At 43.7% G+C, this 26,751-nt stretch overlaps 3 protein-coding genes across 5 annotated transcripts in view; 1 reads left to right on the top strand and 2 right to left on the bottom strand.

The window, feature by feature from the left end:
- PLPPR1 (phospholipid phosphatase related 1) overlaps positions 1–6,198 on the top strand; it is a 119,098-nt gene extending 112,900 nt beyond the window's left edge. For all 3 annotated transcript variants that reach the window (XM_054652694.2, XM_077171229.1, XM_077171230.1), the window contains 3 exons: positions 1,586–1,762; positions 3,670–3,801; positions 5,096–6,198. In XM_054652694.2, coding sequence (XP_054508669.1) covers positions 1,586–1,762; positions 3,670–3,801; positions 5,096–5,128 — 342 coding nt within the window. In that variant the 3' untranslated portion in view covers positions 5,129–6,198. The remainder of the gene's footprint in view (positions 1–1,585; positions 1,763–3,669; positions 3,802–5,095) is intronic.
- Positions 6,199–7,982: 1,784 nt separating this feature from the next.
- Positions 7,983–9,609, bottom strand: LOC129132764 (large ribosomal subunit protein mL50-like). Its single transcript, XM_054652181.2, has 2 exons — positions 9,482–9,609; positions 7,983–8,736 (listed from the first exon to the last, which is right to left on the bottom strand). The coding sequence occupies exons 1-2, from the start codon at positions 9,559–9,561 to the stop codon at positions 8,343–8,345; spliced, it is 474 nt and encodes a 157-aa protein (XP_054508156.1). The 5' UTR covers positions 9,562–9,609; the 3' UTR covers positions 7,983–8,342.
- Positions 9,610–11,752: 2,143 nt separating this feature from the next.
- LOC129132886 (fructose-bisphosphate aldolase B) lies at positions 11,753–22,737 on the bottom strand. Its single transcript, XM_054652382.2, has 9 exons — positions 22,687–22,737; positions 15,139–15,260; positions 14,655–14,866; positions 14,077–14,131; positions 13,764–13,924; positions 13,458–13,541; positions 12,810–12,984; positions 12,472–12,671; positions 11,753–12,242 (listed from the first exon to the last, which is right to left on the bottom strand). The coding sequence occupies exons 2-9, from the start codon at positions 15,248–15,250 to the stop codon at positions 12,147–12,149; spliced, it is 1,095 nt and encodes a 364-aa protein (XP_054508357.1). The 5' UTR covers positions 15,251–15,260; positions 22,687–22,737; the 3' UTR covers positions 11,753–12,146.
- Positions 22,738–26,751: the final 4,014 nt, after the last annotated feature.

Below are 26,751 nucleotides of genomic sequence, written 5' to 3'. Positions count from 1 at the left end.
AGCTGCAGTGATTGGGAAGTGTGATCAGAGCAAAGAAGCTCTCCCAGTTATTTCTGAACATAGCGTGTGACTTAGGGATGAACTGGAGCCCACCTTCTGGGAAAACAGTTTGTCTTCTTTCAAACCCTCCTCACGAGGGTTTAACAGATCTCCCTCAGCAATCTGTTTGCATCGGTGATTATCCTCCTTGCTAAAAATGTTCTTTTTACTACAAGTTTACATTTTATTGCCGAGACGTGTGAAACTCCAATTACAGATACTCCCCATCTGTGACAAAGAGAGCCCTCCCATGTGGGTAACCCAAAGATCCAGCTTCATCTCATACCTGTAAGGAGACAAGCACGTGCGGGTTGTTCCCTGCAGCTGTGGTTCACAGCTGGCACAGCATGACTGCATTCTTACTTTAAAGAGGTGGTGGGTTTTCCTTGGGATGCTGCAAACAGCAGTTGTGCTTCGGTGGGGAGCAGGAAAGCAATCTGGCTCCCTATTGCTCGATTGAATTGAGTAGAAGGAGTGCATAGGGTGAAAGGATGGGTGGTAATTATTCACGCAGTGGAAGTGATTTGATTTTTTTTTTCCTATTGTTTCCAAAGAACCTTAATGTGAATTTTGGTGATAGGCGCAGCTTAACCTGCCAGCCAAGGCTGGGGCAAGGTTGCCGCCTAGTGCTCACTGTTAGCTGTCATAAGGCATCTGCTGCAGTCAGGTTCAGGTGTGAAAAACAAAGCAAGCAGCAACATCTCAAATTAGCAAAGCTTTGGAAATCACGTGGACTTACATACTTGTTGTCTGAAAAGGATTTTAATGAATTGCTTTGCCATCAGGCTCAGTTTGCTTCATCTTTGTTATTTTGTGGCTCTGGCACTAATGACAGGCTGCTAACTGTGAGCCACATGTTTTTAACTCTCTGTCAGAATGTATTAAGAAAATTCCCAATAAACTCCCAGAATCATGTGGGGCTCGTTAAAAAATATTTGGAAACAGTGAAACTTCTTGCCCTGGAATTGCATTCTCAAAATCAACTTTGTTTTGAAAGAAATCTCTTTCACACTGTGTTTCCTTTCATGTTGCAGGGGAAATGGCTGGAATGGTTTCTCTCAGTGTTCTCTGTTCCTTAAACTTAAAACCATCTAGGAAACTGGAGCAGTTAATTCACAGATTCTAAGCACTCCATCTTATGCACATTACAGTTTCTGCAGGAGTATAAGCATGGACTCCTGAGTCCCTTGGCAACATTTAGTTGTGTGCATTCAGAGTGCGTGTTTGCCACCATATGAACTGGTGCTTGCACAAAATCAGTGAAGCTGAGCCTGTGAATAACTGCTCAGAAAAGGTCCAGTATGTAAATGCAAGAGGATATTTCACAACATTTAACAGTATTGGGTTTGTACTCCTAAAATTGTTCTCTGAATTATCTGAAACATCTCATCTTCCTCCATTTTCCAGTGCCTTTTTTTTTTTTTTTTTTTTTTAATGAAACAAGGGGTTTGTCACATCTTTGCTGATTTAGGGTTTGTCCAGGTGGGAAAGAAAGATGCATTTCTGGTGGAACCCCTTTTTATTTTTGGTTTGCCCTTTCCCACAGATGTACATCACAAGCACAATTAAAACAAAGAGTAGCAGGCTAGCCAAGCCCGTGCTGTGTCTGGGAACCCTGTGCGCTGCCTTCCTCACTGGGCTAAATCGAGTGTCTGAGTATCGAAACCACTGTTCGGATGTGATTGCAGGCTTCATCCTGGGGAGTGCTGTAGCCTTGTTTCTGGTAAGTCCATCAGTCCTTCTGTGTTCCCTTTAAACATATCACAGTGAAAAAAAACCAACAAAAAAAAACCCCCATAAATATTGTAATTACTTGTAGCCTGCAAGATCTAATTATAGCTCCATCTAATTAAAAGTATTATCAAAGAAAATACTAATAAGAAATGAGGTTCATACTAATTTGTATGCATTTGGTAGCATTTGTACATTTTATATATTTCAATTATCTGAATTACTCTCCATGTTCTTACTTGATCTGTCCTGGAAACTGCAAAAGGTGGTGTAGATTTCAATATCAAAAGGAGGGTATGCTTGAGATGCGTTCTCTGTGTTGCAAAACCTCTCTGTGTGCCTTGAATTTGGCAAAAATGTGAGCTACAGGGTGTTTCTGGGGCTCTGAGCTGTGATCCTGGTTCTCCATTTTGTTTCGGACCATAAAAGAAGTGCAATAGAAGGGAAGGTCAGGATAAATTTCCTTGGAGATAAAACTACCTCCCTGTGCAGCTTTTAGAGACAAGCTGGAATTGTTGCCCCCTCACAAACATACTAAAGTATATCAAAGAATATATTCCTTCCCACAGAATCTAGGAAGAGCATCTCTCCAGACTCTGAGTGTAACTGGCTCTCCTGTGGGCTGTGTGGTTTAAATGTTTTGTTTGGTGAGAGGTCTCTTGCTGAGGATTTACTCACACAGCAAGCAGTCCAGGTCACTCTCACTATTACCAAGAAATGTGCCTGGTTCCATTTAATCAAAATATGCTTCAAAACTATCCACTGCATAGCAACAGACACTTTATCCCTGTAATCAGGAGGGATTAGGTTTCAAAGATCCCTTAAATCTCGATTGTCCTGTCACTGATTTTTTTTCTATTCTGTACTTGAAAAAGCATCAACAAACCTTCAAGCGTCATTTATTCCTGTGCTCATTTCAGATAAAAAGATGTCTACAGCCTCTGACCTGAATCTCCTTGACTTTAATGTGAATAATTTGTCTGGTTCCTGCTGGGAAGGGCAGTTTAAATCTCACCCATGCAATTTAAGAGGCAGCTGCCCCATCCATCAGGCCAGGACAGTGTCTGTGTTCCCAATACCTGTTGGTAGCAGTGACAGCCTGTCCCCAGCTGTATTTTGACCTTGCAGACCTTCTGGCACCCTGCAGGTGTCACAAGCTGAATTTCAGAGTGGTGGAAGGGGTCTCCCCAGAGGGATGCTGTCAGATCCCTGGCACAGATCCTGCTGGCACAGGACCCACCCAGGCTGCAGCCTGCTTCTTGCTCGGGTCTATGGCAGTGAAGGGGAACAGCCAGCAAGAAATCACTCCACCAGCAAACATGTCACCTCCTGTGTACCTTCTTTTTTCCATGTCCTCAAGCTACCCGCTGCTGTGCAACGTTGCTCTTTTACTGGCATCACCATCACCATGTGGGTGCTGTTGAGTCTGGTCACGCATTAAGGGAAGGGTTTGTGGGTTAAACACCACAGCAGTGGTGCTGGAAGCATGCAGGAATGGTGCTAAATGGTGTCATCCAGATGTGAGGGAGGTTCAACCATCCACAGAGCTGTGTACACTGTTTGGAAATGACAAAGTCAGTCTGAAGGGAGTATTTGGCTAGTAAAGGGCATCATTTGGGTAGTCTGTGGTTCTGGGAGGATAAGGCATACATGGGGGTGTCTGCTGTGGCCAGTGTGAAATGTAAAAAGGCTGAGAATGGTCCATCACCAAGGCAATCCACCATGCCCAGCCATGCCAGTGACCACACTGCAGCCCAAGGCTGACACAGATGATGCCTTGAACCCAAACCCAGGTTAAATTCTTTCAGTTGTCCCCCAAGTGGTAATTCATTCCCCCTCCAGGTTTTTCCTGGGGAGGGAACACACTGACACACTCTGGTTTTTTCCTGCATTGCACAGGGGATATGTGTTGTCCATAACTTTAAGGGCAGTCATGCAGCTCCTTCTAAACCGAAGCCTGAAGACCCACGAGGAATGCCACTAATGGCTTTTCCCAGGGTGGAAAGTCCTCTGGAGACACTGAGTGCACAGGTACTGTAAATCTCCTATCCAGACCATCACCAACGATATTTTCTCTTGCATCAAAGTAAAAAAGTAGTTTTTTACCTGACCACATATGCCTCATTTCAAGCCCATTGAACAGAGGGAATCTGCATCACAGCAGACTTTGTTTTGAGGCATTTATCCCTGAAACTATCAAACACTGTAGATTTTCTGCCCCCATACATGTCCAGAGCTAAAGAAGTAGGATTTCACATGCCTCACAAACTTTTGCTTAGGAGAATAGAAAACTGGGAGAAAAGTAAAAATAATTCTGCCTATTTACATTCCAGAAAACTTTTTGGGATGTGTGAAGGATTTACTCTTTCCTGAAGATAAACTACTCTGTCCTCAAAAATATTACAGAGATTAGGTTTTTTATCTTTATTACTGTTCAGTATCTTCTAGAATAGGAAGAAATCGTATACTTTTTTCTATCTCTAATTCATCAGAAGAAAAATTATTAGCATTCTTTCAAGCCTGCAAAAAAATAGTGGGAATATCAACATTGACAGTATTTCTGTTAAAACTACTAAATTTAAATGGCTTGTGTTAACATAACTGCATCTTACCCAGTCCTTTGAAAACAGACAAGAAAATGGAAGCTGCCAGAAATTCTGGGAACAAGGATAAACTGTAGTTGATGAGTTATCTGAAATACAGTGGTGTAATTTATTTGGTCTTTAAACTGTACTTCCTTTATTAGATGGCCTGTCACACATGATGTGGGGCAAGATCAATAGTGACTTTTGTTAAACTCTTTGTGAAATAAACTGAATAGAGGAATTTAAAAAAATGGGAAAAATACTGTTGCTAATGTCTGGAAATACTTTGCTTAATTGAAGAGTCAATTTTGATTAGGCAAAGATTTACTGGAAGACTTTCCACTAAATCTGCAGAACTGTGTGGATTAAATGTTCTCTTGATGGGTTTATAGTTCAGAAACCAAGTGCTACTTATATATCCACATTGTGTTGTGTAGGGCTGAGCAGGTGAAAATATTCATGACCTGTGAGAAACATTTTGTCCAGTCAGCTGTTTATAGCTACTGGACTGTCAAGTGCAGGTAGGGACTGAACTTTAACTGTTGGTGTCCACCAGAAATCAACAAGGTAATTTTCTTAAATTATAATTATTGACCATACATCTACAGTGCAGGTGTAATGAGTGAGGTTTTTTCCCACTGCTTTTTCTAGTGAGTGAGGGTTTTTCCACACTAGTAGGGTATGTCAGTGCCAGACTGCTGTATACAAACATTCATGTGTTTGCCTTTTCCTTTCTGCAGAATCACTCTGCCTCTATGACTGAAGTGACCTGAGATGGAAGATCAGCAGACGAAGCTATTTTTTACTACCCTCCAGTAAAATACTCCAAAACACACAGTTACTAAATGTCTAACTGTGATGACCAGTATTATGTTATGTCTAGTTAGAGGCTAATGTTTTGTACTTTTTTTGTATGAGGAAGTGATGTAGCTTGCCCTGATTTTTTGTCAGCTTTAATATTATTATGCCAGACTTTAAAAGCAAAACAGAAAAAGAACAAAAAAAACCCTTTTCTTGTTTAAAGTGTGCACTGAGGAACTACATCTATGGAATTGTTGATGTTGTTATGTGATATTTGTACACAATTTCTTTTCTTCTCAGTTTTGAATTTATATATCTTGGGGGGAAAAAAGTTCACTTTTACCTTTTCTTACCATAAGAAGTGCTGGGTCAGATTCTCATCTGAGTAAACTCAGCATGGATCTGAAGTAATTGCATACATTTAATTCACATTAAAATAACAGTGATCAGGAATCTAACCTGAATACTAGCAACAAGAAACAAAAATCCATCCTTGATCCAGTGAGCTACTTAAGTGTTCCCTGGGAGTTAATGGACTTCAGTTCCCACCCAGTTCCCAGACTAGAAGCATGTCCTTAAGCACCTCACTGAATCAAAGCCTGATTGTTCTGGTGTGGGTGATTGTGCCAGTTATTGAAGAATGACTAAAACAACATCCTCAGTCTGCAGTATAGACAGACTGGACGTCAAAATTGATCATAGTAGCTGATAGCATGTGAGCTGACTATATCATCTCCCTAGATCCTCATTCCTCCCCAAGGCCCAGCTAAAGCTCCCAGTGAAACCTGGCTTCAGGAATTGACTATGGGGATATACAGCCACCACTGCGGGGCTGAGGCTGAGCTTTAAGTGTTGCATCATTTCATCATAGATTTGTGGGGTAACTAGTGACACTGGTGCAAAGGAAAAGTGGCACCACTCCTTCACCAGGGTGGCATTCCTTGGCACTTAAATTGGCATAGCCAAGAAGCCAGTTTTGCTGCCCAAAATATGTTTCTTTTCCTAAGGGGCTTTGACAAGCCAAGAAAAAAAAAAAAGGAAAGACAAGAAAAGACAGAAAGAAAGAAAGACAGAAAGACAGACAGAAAGAAAGAAGCTGAGTCTGTAGTAGCAGTCTGCTTTTTTTTTTTGAAATTCTGCCATACAGAATTTATATAAAAACTGCTATATTACAATTTAACAACTTTGTCTAAGCATTATAAAGACAACTAAGTGTGGTTTGGGGATGGGAAGAACAACAAAAAAGCCCATTTACAATGGTTAGAACTAGGGCAAAGGCTTCATTAAATGATTTTTCACTGTTTCTAGGATTTTCCTGCATCTCATTCTTCTAGCATGGTGATAACTGCTGTGTGTCTCCTTTAAAGAATGGAGCCTCTGTACTTTTACTGGAATGTTTACCTCACATTTCCATGTTGGTTCTTCTTGGCTTTTTTTTTTGTATATTTTTTCCAAAACAGAAGCAAAAAAAAAATTATTAAAAAAGCAAACGTGAGCCAGTCTTTCATTTGCCTAGGACACAAAGAAAACCTGGAATGTCTGTGTCTGGTCATGTGGTGTTTCTTCCTTCTCCTGACTCTACTGATGTCTACTTCTGGCTTAGGAATATAAGGATCAGACTGGGGCCATGCTTTCTGAGGCCATGAGGAGCCTTTGCTAAGTGTTCTGGGTTCCTCACTGCAGCTGTAATCAGAATTCCAAAGGGAACAATCTGTTCTGAGTCATTTTAATAAGAAATACCCTCCCAAGCTGGCTTTTTCACACTTTCTTCTGATCTTCACTACTGCTCTGGCCTAAAACAAAAGGGCAGGGCTTCTATTTATTTATTTATAATTCAATTCAACTGAAGTGACAAACTTTTAAAAGCCCAGGGATAAAGTGATTAAGCATCTAGAAGTCTTGCCCTTCCATGGCACAGGTGCTGTGTGTAAGACTTTGATGTCATTTCAGATTTCCGCTTCTTCAGTTTGTTACAAGCAGTTAAATGTTTTGCATCTCAAACACCCACATGTGATCCTCTTCCCTTGTACTTCCTGCGCTGATGGAAGCATGAGGCCTGCACCTCCAAGGGACTGGTATGTCTGAGACCAGGGAAAAGGCAATTTAACTCAACTCAGACACAGCAAAACACGAGGCAAGCTGCTGTGAACTCCTTTCTTGCCTGTCCCAATTCCCAATCCAGTTTTTCAGTCTGTTCTGATCACATTACATGAGCTATCAAAGTCACATCCTGGGAGAGACACAGAAAGGGGAATGAGCACAAAGTGCAGCTACAACTGGAAGTGTTTTCTCAGACAGTGTTAAAGATGAAGGAAGGAGGTGCAGCTATCTCTGGTTTTGATGGAAGGAGATAATTTCATGAAAAAGTAACTTCCAATTCACTGCTCCCGAACAGCCTCTGAAGCCAACAAGATGACAGAGTTAGCCATTTGTCACACTGTGCCTTCCCATAAGCTACAGGGGAGGGATTTGTGAACATTCAGCCTTCCACGGTGATCAGTGAAACATCCCCAGGGCACTCACCCCAGTTCACCCCGTAGAGGAACACATAGGTGCACACCTACACTATTCTGTAATTCTCCAAGAGTCAAAAGGAGAAAAGAAAGCATTTCTTAAATTTCTTCAGAGCTTTTGAAAAGAAAGCAACATTCAGAAGTTTCCTCAGTTAAGAAACTGAGCACTGTAACACACAAAAGCGGCAGTGCCTGAGTGTGCTTCATGCACCTGCACACTGAAAAAAAACAGGGGAGCAAGGGTTCAAGGCTTGGAGAGGTATAACCAGGACATGTCTGGACTATTCCCAGAAAGATCACACAGACTCTCAACCTCATTGTAAACAACTTGTTTTATAGAAAACACTCATAAAGTACTATGCATTTCTCAGACTGCTTATTTTCTTGTCCTCCTGACTTCACTGGTTACCTCCTCTGAATAAAAGCAGACCTGCATTATCACTTAGATTGGAAGGAAAACTAACACCCAAAGAACTTAAAAAACAGGGCCCTTAACAGACACTGGAGAATTCAACAAGATGCCTCGACAGCAGTTGATTTTACAGTGCTGTTGGAGACTTCACTATTACTGAGTGATTTCAGTGAACTGAAATTCACAGATCTCACCCCAGTCAGAGGGCTCTGCTGCTGCCCTGCAGCACCAGCCAGACACAGGGATGCTGCGCAGGGGGACTCACTGCTGCCAGATGATTTTCAGGTTCGAGGGCAGCTTTGCGGCCGCGAGTTCATCGATCTTGCTGCCGTCCCTCACGGGGGTGCGGTAGAAGCCCAGCACGTCCCCGGCACGGCGCATGCAGTGCAGCTGCGAGTTGGGGACGGCGTGTCCCAGCTCCGCCGCCAGCCGGGCCAGCAGGCGGTGCTTCAGCCGCTTATCCTGCAGCGGAGCCTGCTGCCAGTCCTCGGGAACAGAGGGCCCGAAGACCTCCCTGACGTGGGACTCGAGGCAGCTCAGCAGGTCCTCGGGCGGGACGTAGCTCCGGCTGCGGGGCGGGGGCTGGATCAGGCTGGGCTCGCTCCTCTCTTTCTCAGGAACTGCTCCGTCTGCTTCCACTGCTCTTTCCTCCTTCCTGTTGGCACCAGAACACCTTTTCAGCCTCTGGCTACTTAAGACAAAGTCAGAGCATTTTTGTATTCGTGGTGTTTTAAACCACTCAATCCAGACACTCCACACATCCCATGGACTCATCAGGTCTGTTGGCCAGAAGTGCACAGGCCTTCCCCAAGTGCTGCTCCCCACACAGGCTGCCTCCGCAGAGCAACCACCCACCCACCTTCTATCATGGGTCTGAGTGAAAACAGCATTTTAACAAGATTAGGGTTTTTTTCTGTTACAACTCCGTTTTCTAATCAGCTGTGAATAAAAAGCACACCAGAAAATAACCACTACTACAAAAGCAAATCAGTGCCCATATGTAAAAAAATCATTATTACTTTTTAAGTAAAAACTTTTGCCTTCTCATATACCCCAATCTAGTCAACAATCCATGCGTGGTTTCACGCAAAATGTTACAGAGGAACTGTTTTTCATTCCCGCGAAATCCCTCTCTTCCCACTCCTAACAAAAGCAGTAACAGTTCTAAAGGCTCCAGCCCTGCACCACTGCACCCTCACCAGCAGTGCCCTTCGGTGGGCGCTGCTTGCCCAGAGAACCTGTGGAGTCTCCTTCCCTAAGGACATTCCAAAGCTATGGACAAACCCTGAGGGCTTTGCTCAGGCGGCACTGGGCTAAATGACCTCCAGAGAGCAACAGCCCGGTGCAGGCCCAGAAGGCCAGAAGCCACCCCCGGAAGCCACCCTGTGCCCTGCGGGTACCTGCGGCCGCCCCACAGCGCCCTGAGCCCCGCAGAGCCGAACCCCGGTCTCTGCCGCGCCGCCACCCGCAGCGCCGCCATGCTGGGGGCGCGCCACGCTCCTTCCTCGGCCACGGCGAGTGACGCATTTCTGTCGCGCCCCGCAGAGCCTCATGGGAAATGTAGTCCGTACCCTCAAGCCAGCCCCCTCGCTGGGAAACTCAATGTGTGGAAATTTCCTTAGGAAAAGGCGTTCCTTGATGTTTGGTCTTTGTGTGCTTTCAGGCCTAATCGACAAGCAGGGAGATTTTGTCCCTGTAACAGAAACTAGCCCACAAGCTGGAAGTGATGGCCAGGCCTTGGAAAGGCAGATGACTTCTTGGCTGAACTGCCTTGTTGAGGTTTAGGGCTTGACAGGCTTCAGTGGCCTCAGACAAAGGGCAGGTCAGCAAGGCTTGGGAAGAAGGATGCACCACTCATGGTGGACACAAAGAATGCAGAATTTATGGGCACAAGGACATTTGGCAGAACCCTCGAGAAAAGGAACTAACTGATAAAGCCAACACAGGAACTGTGCTGAATCAGCTCTGGCAGAGTAAAAGGCCATTCCAGCAGGGGCAGATCAAGGCCATCAATTCACTGCCACCAATTTAAGAAACCACTGACTGAAAAGAAAGACTGAGCATGCAGCCTAATTAGCATGGGAAGCAAGAGGCTCCTTAAATGACAGCAGACAGAATACTAATTATTATGAAAACTAGATAAATTGAAGTCAATGAATATTAATTCCTTTTACTGTGTATATAAATAGGGGAAAATTTTGGTCATCTTGGTGCTGATGGTGGCTTATAAAAAAGAGGGAGAGAGACTTTCTACGCAGACAGATACAGGATAAGGGGGGACAGTTTTAAACTAAAAAAGGGGAGAGTAGATATTTGGAATAAATTTTTCACTGTGAAGGCAGTGAGGCCTTAACACAGGTTGCCCAGAGAAGCTGGGAATGTCCCATCCCTGGAAATGTTCAAGGCCAGGTTTGGACAGGGCTTAGAGCAACCTGGTCTAGTGGAGGCTGTCCCTGCCCATGGCAGAGAGGTTGGAACTAGATGGGTTGAAAAATATGATTTTTCAGGTCATTTTTAATGCAAATGATTCTGAGATTGATCTTTGATCAGAGTATCAGTAGGATGCTGCTCATCAGGAGCAGAGGTTTCTGGGAACTCAGGTGTATGGAGACCTGATTCCTCCACAGCTGGAGCAGGAAAGAGGTGTTATTCCTGAGACTAGCATCAGCCCCTGGAGTGTTTTTGGCAAATCACTTGCTCTTTGTTCCCTGTCAGGAGAGACTAAATGCAAGCCTTAATTATGCAGTGACTGGATCCACATGAAGGATTTTGGCTGTTTATTTATTGTCTGTGTGACACACTGGTTGCTAAATCAGAGGCCATGAGGAGGTGGTTACAGGGTGGTGATTTTTCCTGTTTTCCCTGTATTTGTTGGCAGGAGCAGCGAATTCCAGTGGCCAGGAGGGGCAGCCAGCAGAGAGAAGTGACCCTGAGAAGACATGGAGTCCTCTGGGTCGCCTCACCCTGGCTGTTTAGGGGGCTGCTCCAAGGTCTCGTGAGTTGATTGGTGTAGCACATAGCCAGGTAAATACTCTTACATAACCTTAGGCCTGCTGGTTTTGCCATTTATGCCCTTTTTTCATGACCATCTGACTGTGCTTTTGCTAACAAAGCTGACAACTTTAGCAGGAACACAGCAATGTGCCGAAGGTCAAACCGTGTGTCTGCAACATCAGCCTCATTACTCAAGCTACACAACGGATAGGCTAAGACACCCTTATGCATGCTTTGTGTTAATTATTGTGGAAAACGCCACCGTAAAGGTGATTTGTAAGGACAGACTTTGCACAGCCCTGACTCAATGTGTGCAACCCTAACAGTGCTCAGCAGCCTCATCTCACCAGCGATGGTTCTCCAGACACATGAGATGCTTCTGAAGGTAGCGTTGTTTATCTGTGGCCTGATTCCCCAGCAGTGCTTGCTGTGTACATCTCCCAAATGTTTTAGTGTCTGCCAGACTTCTGTTGGCAGGATTAACCTCTCCAGCTGTGCAACTGTTGGGTTATTTCCCTTTGATATCCTCAGAGTTTCCCAAGCTCACCAGCTCCAACACTTTGTGACTCAATCTTTGCAAGGATGACAAAACAACACAGATGGGTGAAAGATATTGTAAAGTTTACACAAAACAAAAAGAAGTGTGAGGTGGAGATTAGTTTTCAATTACTGTTTTATTGACATGATTGAATACACAGTCAGGTTTTATAATTCAGGATTGTGGCTGCTAAATGTGGTAATGGGCAAGGGTAGCTATTTGAATTGCTAGAGAACTACTGAATCTGCCTGCTGTTCCAGGGGCTGAGTTTCAAACTGAGGGAGGGTGGGTTCATGATTCATTGGCAGCTGTTGTTTGTTGTTTGGAAAAAATTCCCTTTCCTTGAAATGTGCAAATGAAAAAAGAATATCCCCTTGGTAAATTGTGGGAGTGAAGGGTGGAGAGGAAGCTAAGCCATTCTATCTCCAGTTTGGTGCAGGGTAAGGGAAATTAGATTTCTATGTTTTTCTTTCATTTCTGAACATCTTTCACTGTGTGACAAGGGACAGGAGGAAGGAAGGTTTCCTGCTGTTTCAGTAGGTGTAGCTGGCAGTGAACAGTGACTGCATGGCAGCTGCGTCATTCTTCCCAGACTGGACATACTGCCCCCTGCAAGCCAAACTGTTAATCTGAAAAAGAAGAAGAAAAAAAATGAGGAGGAAAGAATCAGCATGGAGTAAGAAAGGCAGATGTGTAAAGAACAACCAGCAGGAGTAAGCAAGGCACAAATAACAGAGTAGTGTCCCTGGTGAACATGAAGTGCTAGGAGGGGTGGGATCAAGAGCAGCCTTAGGAAGGTGACAACATGTGTCCCTTCATGGTGACAGCTCTTCTCTCTGCTTGGGGGAAGCCTCGTACCTGTGCCCGCTTGCGGAAGGCCTCTTGAGCAGCCTTCTTGTTCTCGCTTTTCCCCAACCATGCAGCCAGGGCAGAGGCTTGCAGGGCTCTCCCGTAGGAAAACGTCAGTTTCCAAGGCTTAGGCAGAGGGCACTGATTCATGGCATTCAGGTTGAGAGAAGCCTCCTCTTCACTCTGACCTCCAGACAGGAAGCAGATTCCTGCAAGAAAGAGGTTTTGGGGCTTAGAAGTAGTGTTCCAGCCACCTCAATCCCTGGTCTTTACTTGCCAGAGGAGCAGGTATGTCAGAGGTAGGAGAGAGAGTGAGAATGAAGAGGTAGGAATGAATCAGGAATCACCAGGAACAGCAGCAGGAACGGTGCGGAGGAGAGTAGTGACAGTTGCTATGGCTACATCCTGAGGGGTGTACTTCTTGGAGCAGGAATGCCCAGCCGTCACCATGTTGGGTTTCAGCAGTGTCCCCTCCAGGTACACGTGATGATCATTCAAAGCCTTGTAGACAGCAGCCAGAACCTGAAAACAGGAGGATTGAATACAGACCTCTGCTCAGATCTTCACCTCAGGCTGCTGTGGAAAGACAGCTTATTCTTTGGTACTGTAGCAAGCTCGAATTGAATTTTGCTTTCTGATGAAATTTATTTTTGGGGTTACAGCTGGGGACACCTCATGGCTTTTGAGATGACCATGATACAACTTTTCATATTTATGGGATTTGTCCTTCCTGAAATTGAGGTAATTGAGTTTGGTCCTGATACATCTTTTTGAGATTGAGAATGCCTATTGTCACTGAAGTGAAAATCCAAGAGCACGGAAAATACTCTTGGATTTCCCATTTGTTTGTTATGTGCCTAGGAGAAGCTCATTTTTGTGATGCAGCTATGAAGGACATTTTTGGTCAAATCTCTTTGAGATCTGTGAGCACAAACTGCACAGAGTTTAGCTGCAGGTTTGTGAGGGAGAGCACAGAGGGAGGAATCTCTTCTTACCTTCTCTGTGACATACTGACAGCGCTGGAGATCATGGTCTCCATCAGGCAGGATTTCTGGCTCCACGATGGGTACCAAGCCATGCTAGGAAAAGAAAGAGAGGGGATTCTTTAGGGCTGTGGAAGTAAAATTGTTCTTGTTGTTTGTCCTGACTTCGGTGGTATTCCTTCCTGCCGTGCTGCCCTTCCTCCTTTTCTTTCCAAAACCTTCACAGGGATTCTCCTTTTGAGCTCCCTAGTATATTATCACAGGGAACAGGGAGAAGGGGCAACAGCATCTCAGGAAAGGTTACTGGAGGGAAGGTACCTGCTGGCAGATACTGGCATAGCGTGCCAAGGTGTTGGCATTCTCCTGGATGGCGAGTTGAGAGGGTGTTGTGCTGGTGATCTTCAGCACTGCACGCCACTTGGCAAAGTCAGCGCCATCTTTCTTGTACTGGGCACAGCGTTCAGCCAGCCCATCCAGCCCTGCAGAGGGAGAGTGATGTTTCACTGAGAGCTGCTCTTCAGCACAGAGCTTTGGAGAGTACTGTGACTATAGCCAAGGCCGCGTCTCAGGTGAGTCACCCTATGGCTTTGCTGCCCAGGCCATAGCTTAGGCTCCTTAGATCTCTCCTTACCTTGGATGGTGGTTTCTCCATTTGTTCCTGCTAGAGGTGCTGTGCCTTTATCCAGCTGTGCAGGTCAGAAAAACAGGAAGGGTTACAGAAAGATGAGAATTGGTCTAATTCTTACCCATGTCTAGTCTGCCTTTGAAGGAGGACTGTTACTAATGTGTGGACCTTAATGTGCTCAGGGTGAAAAGGAAGGAAATGTTGGAGCAAAGGGGAAGAAAAAGGAATTAACTGGGTAAGAGGAGGGTCAATGTGTATATAGATGTCTGCAGGAAATGGCTCAACAACTCTGTGAGATGTGGAAAGAATTAGGTTTAGGTTACTGCATGGAGAGGCTTATTTGCAGTGAATGGGGAGTAGATGGGAGTTGATGTATGGAAAGTTCCAGCATCTAGTGCAAATGAGCCTCTAGTTAGTTGCACAAAAGCAATGCAGAGAATTTTAAAACCAAGGACAAAAATGGGGGGAGGGGGAGGAGAGGGGAGGGGGAGCAGTGTTATTTAGGATACAGTGCAGCCCCAAATATAATTTTCTCTGGAAATGGGATTTGTTATGGTGCCAGCCTGGCACATACAGACACTCACCTTAATTCCCACCACAATGCCTTTTTCCTTGATAACTGCTGGGAATGGCTTTCCACTGCTGTCTTTCTGATAGAGGGTCTCATGGAAAAGGATCACGCCCCCAATGCTTTGGTTGATGGAAGTGTCCGAAGAGAAGAGGACCTCTCTAAAAGCTCGGCGGTTCTCCTCCGTGTTCTCCACATTGATCCGCTGCAGCCTGTTCCCCATGGTACCTAGTGTGGTGGGCAAAGAGGTTCTAGGCTTGGCTGGCTTCCTGATCCCAATAAGTAGTAATGAACTGGGGCTTCAGTTCAGAATATCCCTTCTCAACCCACAGTTTGTAAGCTTTTGTTGTTATGGCTGCAGCCCTTCTTGGCTGAATTGTTCTGCTCAGACAACAGTTTCAAAGTGTTTTTCATCTACTCCACTGATTTCAAATATGAAGCAAAACTAAAAGGAAAAAAACATCTTGCATACTGCTAACTGATTGATGTCCAGAACTTACCCACTGATTCATCTGCAGCAAGGATCCCCTTTCCTGATGCCACAATCTGCTGAGCAATGTCTGCAAGAGCTTTTTTCTGCTCTGGAGACAGCGCTGGGAACTGGTGGGTCATGTTGACTTATCTGTGGGAGAGAATTACTGTTACAAGTAATTACAAGTACTTCTGCGGGAGACTGTGAACCAGTGACACCACTCAGGTGTTTCCTCTGCAGGGCTCTTGATGCTTGTCTGGTCCATGTTATCATAGGCAACATGACCAGAAATCCATTTCAATTCTTCTAGGTTTAGTGTGTCTGGAAAAACTAGAAAGAAATGCAGGAGACACATCCTGCCACATCATTCTAGAACCAAAGTGGGAAAGACTCTGCATTTTACCTGGATTTGCTCAGAAAATAAAGGAAGGTCAGTCTGTCATAAAAACATGCTCTGAGTAACAAGTAAGCAAATTGCTGACTCTGCATACTTTTTGGTTCCTGTGAGTAGAATTCCAGTTATTCCATTGCTTACCTTTACATATTTCCTAACACTGCTCCTCTTCTATTTCCTGCCTCTGTTGGCAGTATTTGCTGCTGTGTCTGGGTGATGTTCCATCCCTAACCTTTTGCCTGGGTTTAGTAATTCTCCTCCCTATGACTGCTTTCAGAATTGCAGTGCATTGCTTTCTCTACAGAAGATTTGGGGCCTTAGGAGAATTCACCCCTCAGTTCTATCTTTTTAGCTGGGGTAGAGGGTTACCAGCTGCAACTACCCAGCACCTGAAATCTGTGATCTGTCTTGATATGACAAAATTCTTTGTCTTATGTTTTGGTTATATGGCATAAAATTACAGTTTCTCTAATCATCTCAATAGTCAAAGTTACTTTTCTGAGTGTATAGGCCTGTAAGTCAGAAAAACTCTCTTCCTTCAGTTTGTCACATGTGATAGCTAAAGCAACACCTCTGTTTTTATTAATGGGTGGTAAATCCAGAAGGTACTAGATTAAAAACAACATGAAAGATCTCAAATATCACATTTTCCTTCAAAAGGGCAGGCCTCTGGACAGTGTTTGCATTTTCTATTCCCAAACTCTGCCTGAGAGAGGAGTGAGAACATTTCCCATTCCATCAGAGATGGCCAGAAAATATTTTTCCCTATATAAGCATGTAGGCAGCCAAGTCCAACTTCTTATTTCCCTGCACACAGATGTTGTTTTGCCAGGGAATCCTTGTCTTATCCTTCCTGCTGAAGGGCACGATGGGTAGAAACAATGGAGAGTCTGTCTGCTACTCATGATAGGGTACAGAGTTCTGATGCCAAATGGTGCCAAAATTTTCTGACAACGATGCCATCAGAGTATGATAACAGCTGTAAATTCATGTCCCTGTGTGGTGGTTTGACAGGAAATATGTTTTCTGGGAGGCTCTCTTGGGTTTCCGGCGGGAAAGAGTTCGGGTCTCTCCCCTGGCCCAGTTGTTGGCTGGGTGGGGGGAGGGGAAAAGCCATGTGGCGGGGAGAGGTAGGCCTGAGCCCCGGGGTGGAAGGGTGGAAGAGAGAGAGACACCGGGAGCCATCGGGCAGCCCCCCCCTGGGAGACAGAGAGAGAGAGAGAGAGCCGGTGCCTGGGACTGTAACCTTGAAACTGGATAAACATGGGCCTGTGCCGGCAGCACGGCTGAGAAGGAAAAGAAGGGGGGGTTCAGCCGGCCGCTTGTAGGAGCTTTTAACCCCTTTTCGGAGAATGAGAACTTTACAGAACATTAACCTTTCCTAGAAGAGAGATAGAGGGGAAGATGAAGAAGGAAATGGGCAAGTGTGAGAGAGGTCTGGGCAAGTGAGAGATGGTGGAAGAATAGAGAAGAATCTTAGTGGGAAGAGATGATGGAGTGGCTTTTGCTGGACTCTTTTTGTACAGCCATGGACAGAACCATGTTCCTTGTGATACAGAGACTGCATTCTAGGGGAAGGCAATGCCTCAGAACCAAGAGGGTTCAGTGTGGGTACTCCTCGGCCCCAGGGGGTGAAAAATATGGGGGGGACAGGTGTCCCAAAGGAGAGACTGTGCCCTTTTTGGATCGGGACAAAGCATCCTTAAAAGTCGACCCTAGAAGCAGCTCTGGTCCATGTTCAGTGGTGAGAGCACTGGACATGAAAGGAAGAGGTCACCATTGGCACAAGAAGGACTCCTTCTCCTCTTGATGAACTGAGGATTGAGAATTTGGTGGGGGGGAGGAGGAGATGTATTTGTGAAGTTTTCATTTTCCTTGTGTGTTTTTTTTTTCTTCTCTCCCTTTTCCTTGTAGTTTAGTTAATAAATTCTTTTTTTTTTTTCCTAAGTGGGAGCCTGCTTTGCTTATTCCTGGTCACATCTCACAGCAGAAACCAGAGAGAGGGTATTCTCATAGGGGCATGAGAATACCCTGGCATTGTGCCAGTGTCAAACCATGACACCCTGATTTACAGCTGAAGGTACTTTGGTACTGGTAATGTTATCCTGCAAGATTCAAATGGCATTGTCTGCCAGTACAGACCAGTCAGATGCAGGTCTGCTTTACCTCTTTGCGAGCTGAGCCTGGAAATTTTCACATGCAGCTTACCACAGAGTGAGTAATTTTAGGTTTAGAGGGAAGATGAAGGACTGCAGGATCAAGACTTAGTCAAATTAGAGAGAGTTCCCTGCTTTTCAAAGGGCTGAAATTCCTTGCTGTGGTCCTGGTGAAACGGGCTTAGCTGAACCCCTCTCTCTGTCAGCCTATGGCCAGAGCTCTGGGAACCATCCTTCTATTGTGGTGATCATAGCTCCATCACTCCCAGCTCTTGGCCTTTTCAGCTCACCCAGAAGAATTTGAAAATCTATGGTTTATGCTGCATAGCTACTTCAATTCACCTACAACTCTCCTTATCCCTCACCTGCTTTCTGTATTGGATATGTCTTTAAAAGAGGAAACTGACTTGTTATTATGATTACTGTAATAATAGTTTGGTGATGAGCACCTCAGTTAAAACCTCACTACTGTTAAATAAGTCATTATGCAAAATGATAAGAAATCACTCCAGTAGTTTAGAGGTTCTGTGGAGAAGACTGAGAAATTGTGCTCTGGCAAAAATATGATCTTGTCCAAGGTCAGAGCTGATAAACTGCTAAATCAGGGGTGGGATTTTAGAGTTGCAGTTTGGAGCTGGGCTACAGCACCAGGAGGTGTATTCAGGTAACCTTTAGTTCACCTGGGTGGACTGCAAGATCACCAGTTGCTCCAGTCATGTTATGATGAGTACACTTTCTTTCCAGCAATGCAATAAACAATGAGACTAATGTCTGCTCTATCTTACTTATTCACAGTGTTTGCCGAAAGATAACAAGGAGACACTTATCACTCAAAACCAGCCTGCAAGGCAAATTTTCAAAATACAGAAAGATGAGTTTTCAGTGAATAATGCTGTTCCAAGTGAAAACTGAGACATTGAAACAACAAAGTGTGGTTTCAGAATGATGAATTGGAAGACAGCAAATTAGTTCCAATTTCTATGCAAGTATCATGCTGAGTGTGAAAGAGCAGGTGGAGATTTGCCCAAAGTGTCCCCAAAATTATCTTTAAGGCCATGCTGAGTGGTTCCCAGCTACTCTGCTGAACTATAAGGACGAATAAGAGGCTAGTGTTTCTAGCTGAAATGGTGAAGAAATGAGGGCAAAAGAACAATTGTAAACCTTATAATAGCTCAAAGGTGCAGAATGTTCTAGTACCCTTGATTTAGGATTTTATTTTTCTGTGATTCTTTCATGAGAATAATAATTTCTGAGAATCTTCATGTCTGCATTCAGAAAGGGTGTCCCTGCTGCAAAGTCCTGCTCTGAGCAGGGGAACAGGCAGAAGAGGAGTGGAGAAGCCTTACACTCCAGTAACATTTCATGAAGCCAAGCCAAGCCTTTACTTGTAAAGAGTAAGCTCCCAGCACATCGATAAAAGCATTAATTTTACCATCCTCATGTCCCCTCAAAGAGCTGGATATGTCACCGCACAAGTCCTGAGAAAAAACAATTGTGCCCAGGTTGCCAGAGCTGCAAAGCTTATTTTAGTCTTCCAAGAACAAAGCCTGTTTGTCTTTATCTGATTTATCTGTTAAAATTGACAACTTTTCCAGGAAGAAAAAAGTTCTTATGAATTGTGATCTCAGTAACAGTACCTGGGAGTTCTCTCACCGCTAAGGTGTTTCAAGCAGCTTTATTTTTATTTACCCATTTTAGACTGGGGGCTAAGTGTCACAAGCTCAGGTGATTTCACATTGATTGAAACACATACATTTACATTGTATGAATGCAATGCAGACTCTTTGTAGTATCTGCTTACTTTTTTTCTTAAGTAGAATTATAAAAGAACCTCAGAAGAATAAAACTGCTCAACCCTGCCAGTTTTGTAGCTACCTAAAGTGCTTATCAGGCTTCAATAGCTCCTTAAGCAAACAAATTTCTTTGTTCAGCCCCCATCCTCTGGCCAGCAGGAGGTGGGTTTGTGGGAGCAGGGGACAGCACAGTTGTAAAAGTAAATATTGTAATGCTGAAATCTTGGGTTTCTCTCAGCTACCATAAGAAAGAAGGGCTGAGGGGAAATGCGTAATGGCAGCACAAGCACTTGATCCTGTTAATATTAATAGTGAGAACCAAAGAGCAGAGTGAAGATGAATAGCAGAAGGAACAATGTTACATTTTGCTTCCAATACTCTTAGAAACTTCAATACATCGTTGGTGTTTTTTCTTTTCAAGAACCTCATTTGACTGTGTCTTCTAATCTTACATAAAATCTCACCTGAGTCCCAGTTTGCAAATGGGAAAAGACTGGGTCAGAATCTCTAAGTTTTTCTCTTGGGTCTCTGCACTGCCTTCTTTTATAAAACTGGTTCCAAAAGTGCAGGACCAAAGTTTTAAACTACAGCTTGTATCCCACACATGTAGCTTTTTCCTATTCAATTACTAGTAAACACAGCCCTTCAGCATCATCTCTGACAGTCAGCAATGCAAACTCTGCACACAAGAAATTTGCTTTCAAAGAACAGGATTTGAAGAAGAAGCAGCTGAATATATAAATAGATAAATACAGTTGGTAGAAACAATGAAAAGTATTCAATAATTTAACCTATCACATGTAGGCACAGTGTTGGCCTGACTGAATGTACTTCTCTTTTACACTTGTATGCTTAGAGGAGGCAGACACACAATGACTTAGGCACCTTACATTTTCACTGCAGTGAATATCTGTGGTTACTGACCTCACTTCTCTGTGAGGAGCTCCATTAAATAAGTCTGGTTCCTTGGGTGTGAGGAAAACGGGGAGGTGTGAACGCCTGGGCAAGCTTGGGCACATCCTGCTGACAGATCACATTCTTATCTAGGTGGCAGAAGACACACAGCTGGCAGGACTATTTGATAGGTCTGATTGATGAGCAGCTATCCAGAGGAGCCTGGCCATGGGGGTGGGAAGAAGCCAAAAGGAGCACAGAGACAAATGCCCAGACATTGCCTGCGGTGCCGAGCCCTGGCAGCCATTCCCCCAGGACTAGTGGGATAAGGGGAACTGCTCTTTGGGGATGGCCTAAGGCCCTGTCAGCAGCGAGCTGAACAGCATGGGCCCAAGCATCCTGTGTGAGCAGGGGTCTGGCCTGGAGAGACAGGGGAGGAGACAGGTTATCTCCCTTTGCTCAGCACTCCATAGTTAACATCTGAGTACTGCATCCAGTGTTGGGTCCCTGCAGTACACAAAAAACACTGACAGACTGAAGTTAGTTCAGCAGATGCCACTGAGGTCAGTGGCTGCAGCACTTGCTCTGGGAGGAGAAGTCAGCAGAGTGGGGTCTAGTTCAACCTCAAGCAGCGGTGGCTTCAGGGGCACCTCTCAGCAGTCCGCAGTACCTACAGAGTGTGATTGAAGAGGCAGAGCTGGGATTTTCACAGCAGCTATGATGGGACAGTGAGAGACAACAGGCACAAACTGAAACTACAGAGATTCAGACTGGATATGAAGAAATTTTTTTTTGCTGTTAGGAGAGCCAAGCAATGTAATAGATTGACCAAAAAGGCTGCACCATCCTTGCAGGTTGCCCATACCCACCTGAATAAAGACCTGAGCACCTTGGTCTGACCTCATGTCTAACCCTGCTTTGGGCAAGGGATGCTTGGACTACAGACTTCCTGTGTCCCTTTCAGTCTGAATTACCCTGTGACTCTCTGTGAATACCTATTTTGAGGAGTCAAGGTGGAAGTAGTGTCTCTTCATATCTATGAAGGAGGTCTCAGAAAAGAACAGAACACTTCTCCCATCATCTTTGCACTGAGATAAAGATTTTGGGTCAGCAAAATGCTTCATTTCTGGATTCTAAGTCCCAAGGGTATAGGACAAAAAGATACTCAAACTTCTGTCACCTAGAAGAAGGGGCAGATGATTTTGACTGACATGCTAATGTCACCATCTCCATCAGTCCTTTGGGATATATATGATTGTAAATTGCTTGGTTGTTTTTTGCTTTTTGAGATTTTTACTATCCCTGTGGTCTGTCTAGAGACCTTGATTCAACCTGCTGCTGCAGAAGGAACTGCAGATCCGAAGTTCCCTGTGCTGATTCCTGTGTTAGCCTCAGATCTATACTCAAGCCCTGAGCAAATGTATCCCTATTTCATTTCCCTAGCAACTATGAAAGGAGGTTATGTTCAAAGACCTGTCCTCTGCCATCAGTGCAGAGCACTCAGAATAGCTAGATTTGGCTAAGGTGGCAAGAAGCCACCTTGTTGTTTGGAAGCAAGTATTATTAGGGAGAAGCTACTTCTCTTTCAGGGCTGGACTTTTCTCAGAAAAGGTAAAGAATTGCTTTTAGACTTGCGTGAGAATTCAAGTCTTGTATTGCCAGCAGGGGAGGCTGAGGGAAGCAGTGGTTAGAGTCTCAGGTGGACTAAATAATTTTGGGTAAGCACATAGGACAGTTGAATAAGTGATAGAGGATCACAGATTCAGTGAGGATTTGAGTTTGTGAAGTAATTTCCTGAAGCTGGCTGTTCACAGCTTGAAAGGTTACAGCCTACAGATGCAAGAACAGGCTTTGTTTTCCTGCACTCCACCTTATACCCCCTTGCCAAATAAACTTATCAGAAGAGGCTGCACAACAAACACACATAATTGCTGCTGTCAGCACTGATGTCAGTCAGGACCAGCTGCCTTCTCCAGTCATTCTCTGTTCTTGCAAAACAGAAATTCATGTACACCGCAAGCAAAAACAAACACAAAACAAAGCAACAGAAAGCAATCAGGTATGTTATTGCTCTAGTCCCCTTAGGCAGAGGATTCATTCACTCACTCCAGGAGTTCTGAGTGACTAAGCTAAGTTAGAAAGCCAATGTTAGCAGCAAATGGATCACTTTAGAAGACCACTGCAGAATGCTTATTTCTCACAAGCTGTTCCTGAAACAAAAAAAAATTAAAACAAAACCAAGAACAACTTTCCAAGCCCACTGTAGATAAACATTCCAGGTCTTAGCTGCTGATACACATACCAGCTTTACAGTTTAGAAATTAAATTATTATACTTACTTGTTTGTGGACAGTGTCTCTGCTGCTACAAGCTTCTGGTGAGGTGTTGGCAGGCAAAGAGACCCAGTCCTTCTAATCACTAACTTTTATAAAATTCTTGGTGGGTTTTTTTTTTTTTTTTTCTCTCCTTTCACTCCTTTGTTGTCCCTCCTCCCCTGCAAGCTGTTGGGGGACGTGTCACTGCTCAAGGCTGGTCACTGGCTATCAGACTACCACCACACACCTCCAATGGGACCTGGTTGTGCTCCTGCTGTTCCTCCCCTTTCCCCTCCCCTGTATATATAAGGCCATTCATGCAGTAAAACTGAGATGTTTTACAGTTATTTCAAATTATTCCTCCTCTTTCTAAAACAGACCAAAAAGAACTACAAGAGAAACTATGGAAATTGCTTACAGGTATCTTTGGCACAGCTTTATCATTTAGAGTTAGATCTTCTGAAAGCTTATACTTAGGAAACTGCAGGAAGAAAGAAGAGAAAACAAAATGCAGAAACAATTCAACAGATCCTTAACTGGCATGAGCTGGTATCATTTCAGTGGCTTCCTAAGTGTTACATTGCTTTTCCTTACTGGAAAGTCTTGCATGGAACCATATGTTCCTTTTCCAGTTGGTATATGGAAAGGCAAAATGTGATGCTACAGTATCAGGTTTAATAATAAAGTTTAATGCAAGTTCTGATTTTCTGTAACACAGTGTACTTGTAAAATTAATGATTGTCAGACCACATATGCCCACACTGAGGTTCACAGCTGCAAGCCAGATTTTCCCCCCAAATCCCACTGAGATGCCCACCCATATTGTGGTGATGTGAAAACTTCTCTGTTGCTTAGCAGAATTTTTTAGTGAAAAATACTGATGCTGTATAAATGGTGTATCAGGATTGCAGTTTATATGAATCCACACTACAATCATTCACCAGTTCTAGGCCTATAGGTTTGATTAATTGCTTTAATTTCTTTCTCCCCGTCTTGCAGGCCAGTACTCCTGGAGGGAAGTATAGCACAAGGACTGCTGGACAAGCGTCATACCCTCAGGAACATCACCCTTTGTAACCTTGGACATTGGCACATTTTTACCAGAGAGACCCAGTGTTTGCCTGCAGAATGACGTCGTTTCTCCATTTGTTTGGCTGCTGCAGTGACCCTTTGGCCTTTACAAGGACAGGCGAAACCCTGATTTCTCTCTCCACAACACTGTCTTCCTTCTTTAGCCTCTCTTGTGCAGCTGCATGGCAAGGCCAGTGCTTGTAGGAAACCTTAGGAGCCTGCCAGGCTGCCAGTCAGCAGAGAAACCTCTGAAGGAGCTGACAGTGCAGTCCAGTCAAAGGCCTTGTGCTTCTGTTCCTGTTTTCCTCCACGCTGCCCTACCTGATCCGTGTTTTTTTTCCTGAAGGAAGCTGTGGCACATGACATGGACATAAAGCCTTCCCTGCTTTACAGTGTTTGCTTTACATTCCATTTCTCCCATCCTAGCAGAGGTTTAATACACCATCCATGGTGTATTAAAGTTTCTCCACCACAACAGAAGCATCTAATATAGAGTAAAAATATGTTTAAATAAAGTGCCATAATGGTGGTCTTCTTCCTCAAAGTCAGAGTTTGAGTCCTGTTGCTCCTGCTTTAGCTAGAAGCTGATATAGGAAGGAAGTTCTTGGAAGTGTTTTATTCTCAATGTCATCTGCAATATGGCCTCACAGGCTATTAGAGAAAATCTGCAGGAGTCTTCTTGAAAAAAAACAGTTTCACACATTAGGATACACTTTAAATAATCCCCTGCAGACCACCTTATGTTCTTAACTCTTCAGAAGTATATAAATGTATTTCCAGATGGATAATAGCTGGTGTGTGCCTTTCCAGGCCTTCCAACCCTTCAATCCAGCATGCCAAGCACAGGATTACAGGTCCTCCAGAGATTTTCAGGACACAGGGAAAAAAAGGTGAATATACAAGACACTTAATTTTTTCATTTAATTTAGGAATGGGAGCCTTTTCAGATAAAAAAATTGAATGAAGAATCATAGTAGATGATGTAGCTGTAAGGTGGTAGCTTGCAGACCCATCACATTGACCATACTGTGCAGAAATAACAGTGATATTAAAATTACACTGGAAAAGAGTACATACTTCCATCACACATAGTCATACTATGGGAATAATTTTGCCTCTTAAAAGTGAGGTTATAGTAGTGTGGTTTCTTAAATAATAAAAAGAGGGCAAAGCTTGCATCATGGGTGGTATGCAGTGCACTTGCATTTACCAAACAACTAACCTGGCCCATAAGAAGTACCAAATCACTGCCTGCACTAACTATTCCATACCAAAATTGGTGTATTTTCCAAGCTGTAATTATGTCTCATGGAGGTAGTGTTTCATCTCAGACCTGGCAACTCTCACACCTTTCCGGTGGCCAGGAAGGCAGGGCTCCCAGTGGGAGTTCAGTTTCAGAGGCAGAACCATCTCTCCTCTTCAACCCTGGGGTTCCTCATCCCCCTCAGCCTCTGGCATGGCAAGGAGGACATAGGACAAAGATCCCAGTCAAAGATAAGGATAGGGTGAACAAGAGGGGAGGTCAGTTGCACTAAAGAACAACTACTCTCAGTTTTTTGTATTTTTAAAAAATGGTTATGCAGACTATTGCAGTGATTGCTGATACACTTTTTTAGTGAAGAGTAAAATGATTTATTAGAGAAAGGATTACTAGCTGATTTTGAGTTTTGGATGTCTGAGAATTGATTGCTTAAATACATATCTAAATACAGGGGGCGGTTCTGCACATATTATGGCTTTTTTATGTATTCATGAAAGAGTTGATAGAAAAAGTATTGCAATATAAAAAACTTTATAGCTGTGTTTGAAACATCACTGTAAACAAGATGCAGAACTAGTTACAGAGCTTAAATGTTCATTGTTGTGCCTTTTATAGCATAGAAATAGAAAGCAGTAGTTAGCTATAAAAGAGATTGCTTAGGGTAAAACACAAGAAATGTCTTACAACATAAGTGAATTTTCTATTTGAATGGCTTGGAGATTTTGCTGGTGTCAACCCTCTCATCTGGAATTCCCATATAGAAGTTGATAGAAGTATGCGTTTAAAAATATTAAGGACCATTGAAAACTCTATTCACATGTGACATGGGTTATTACTTAGGTCTTAATTTGTGGGTTTACATTTTGGAATTTGACAATTTAACTGCTGTCCTTGTTATATCCAGCCTTGCTGTCAAAGGATCTAACAGTTGTGCACTTAAGTTTTAGGTGAAGTTTTGCTGGCTAAAATATAATAAAATCAACAGAAAGCCTGTTTTAAAGACAGATAAAAATATTGTAATTGCTTATGATTTTCGAGATTGTGATTTTTATGTTTCTAGCAGTGTAATTCTGATAATGTTTTGTGTTTAACTACTCAAATAACCTAGCATCATAAATAAAAAAATAAGTAAATGGGAGAGAGATAAATTGTAGTACACCTCAGAAAGAATGATGAAAAACAAATGGATGAAGCAACATCAGAGATTATATGGTCACCACAAGAAAAATTACAAATTTACAGCTTCTCTCTGCGCTTAAGTAAATTAAATAGTACTTTTGGATGTGGTCAAACCTGTAAAATTGATTGAAATGGAATGGAAAAAAACACTGGGAGTTGGAAAGACGTCCAAGGATAATATGCATCCACATGAAAAACACCTGGCTCTGTTGCCCTGTGAGGCTGCTGCCTGTGTGATGGGGTTAAAGTCTAATCTGAGCAGGCTCAAGCAGAGTGGAGTCTGCCTCCTACCCACCTCTTCACACTGTTCTGGATGTTTCCTGTTTTCTGTACTCTGCAGTCTTGCTTAACCATCTCAAAGTCCAGCTTGTTCATCCCTATCTAATCAGAGGTATTGTTTATTAAGTGGTTTGTTTTCCCTAGTCACCTACAGCCCTCACCCCCAATATGAAGAGCCTGGCTGGTTAACCCCACTGGAAGAAATGCCCCTCTATTTTTGGCTCCACAGCAGAGTCTGCAGACAAGGTACAGCAGGTGGGCTGGGGGGTGTTGGACAGAACAGACTCAGACCACCAAGG

The sequence above is a fragment of the Agelaius phoeniceus genome, chromosome Z (genome assembly GCF_051311805.1).
Source record: "Agelaius phoeniceus isolate bAgePho1 chromosome Z, bAgePho1.hap1, whole genome shotgun sequence".
Lineage (NCBI taxonomy): Eukaryota > Metazoa > Chordata > Aves > Passeriformes > Icteridae > Agelaius > Agelaius phoeniceus.
The sequence above is the reverse complement of the archived record's forward strand: the minus strand, read 5'-3'. Positions and strand labels throughout refer to the sequence as shown.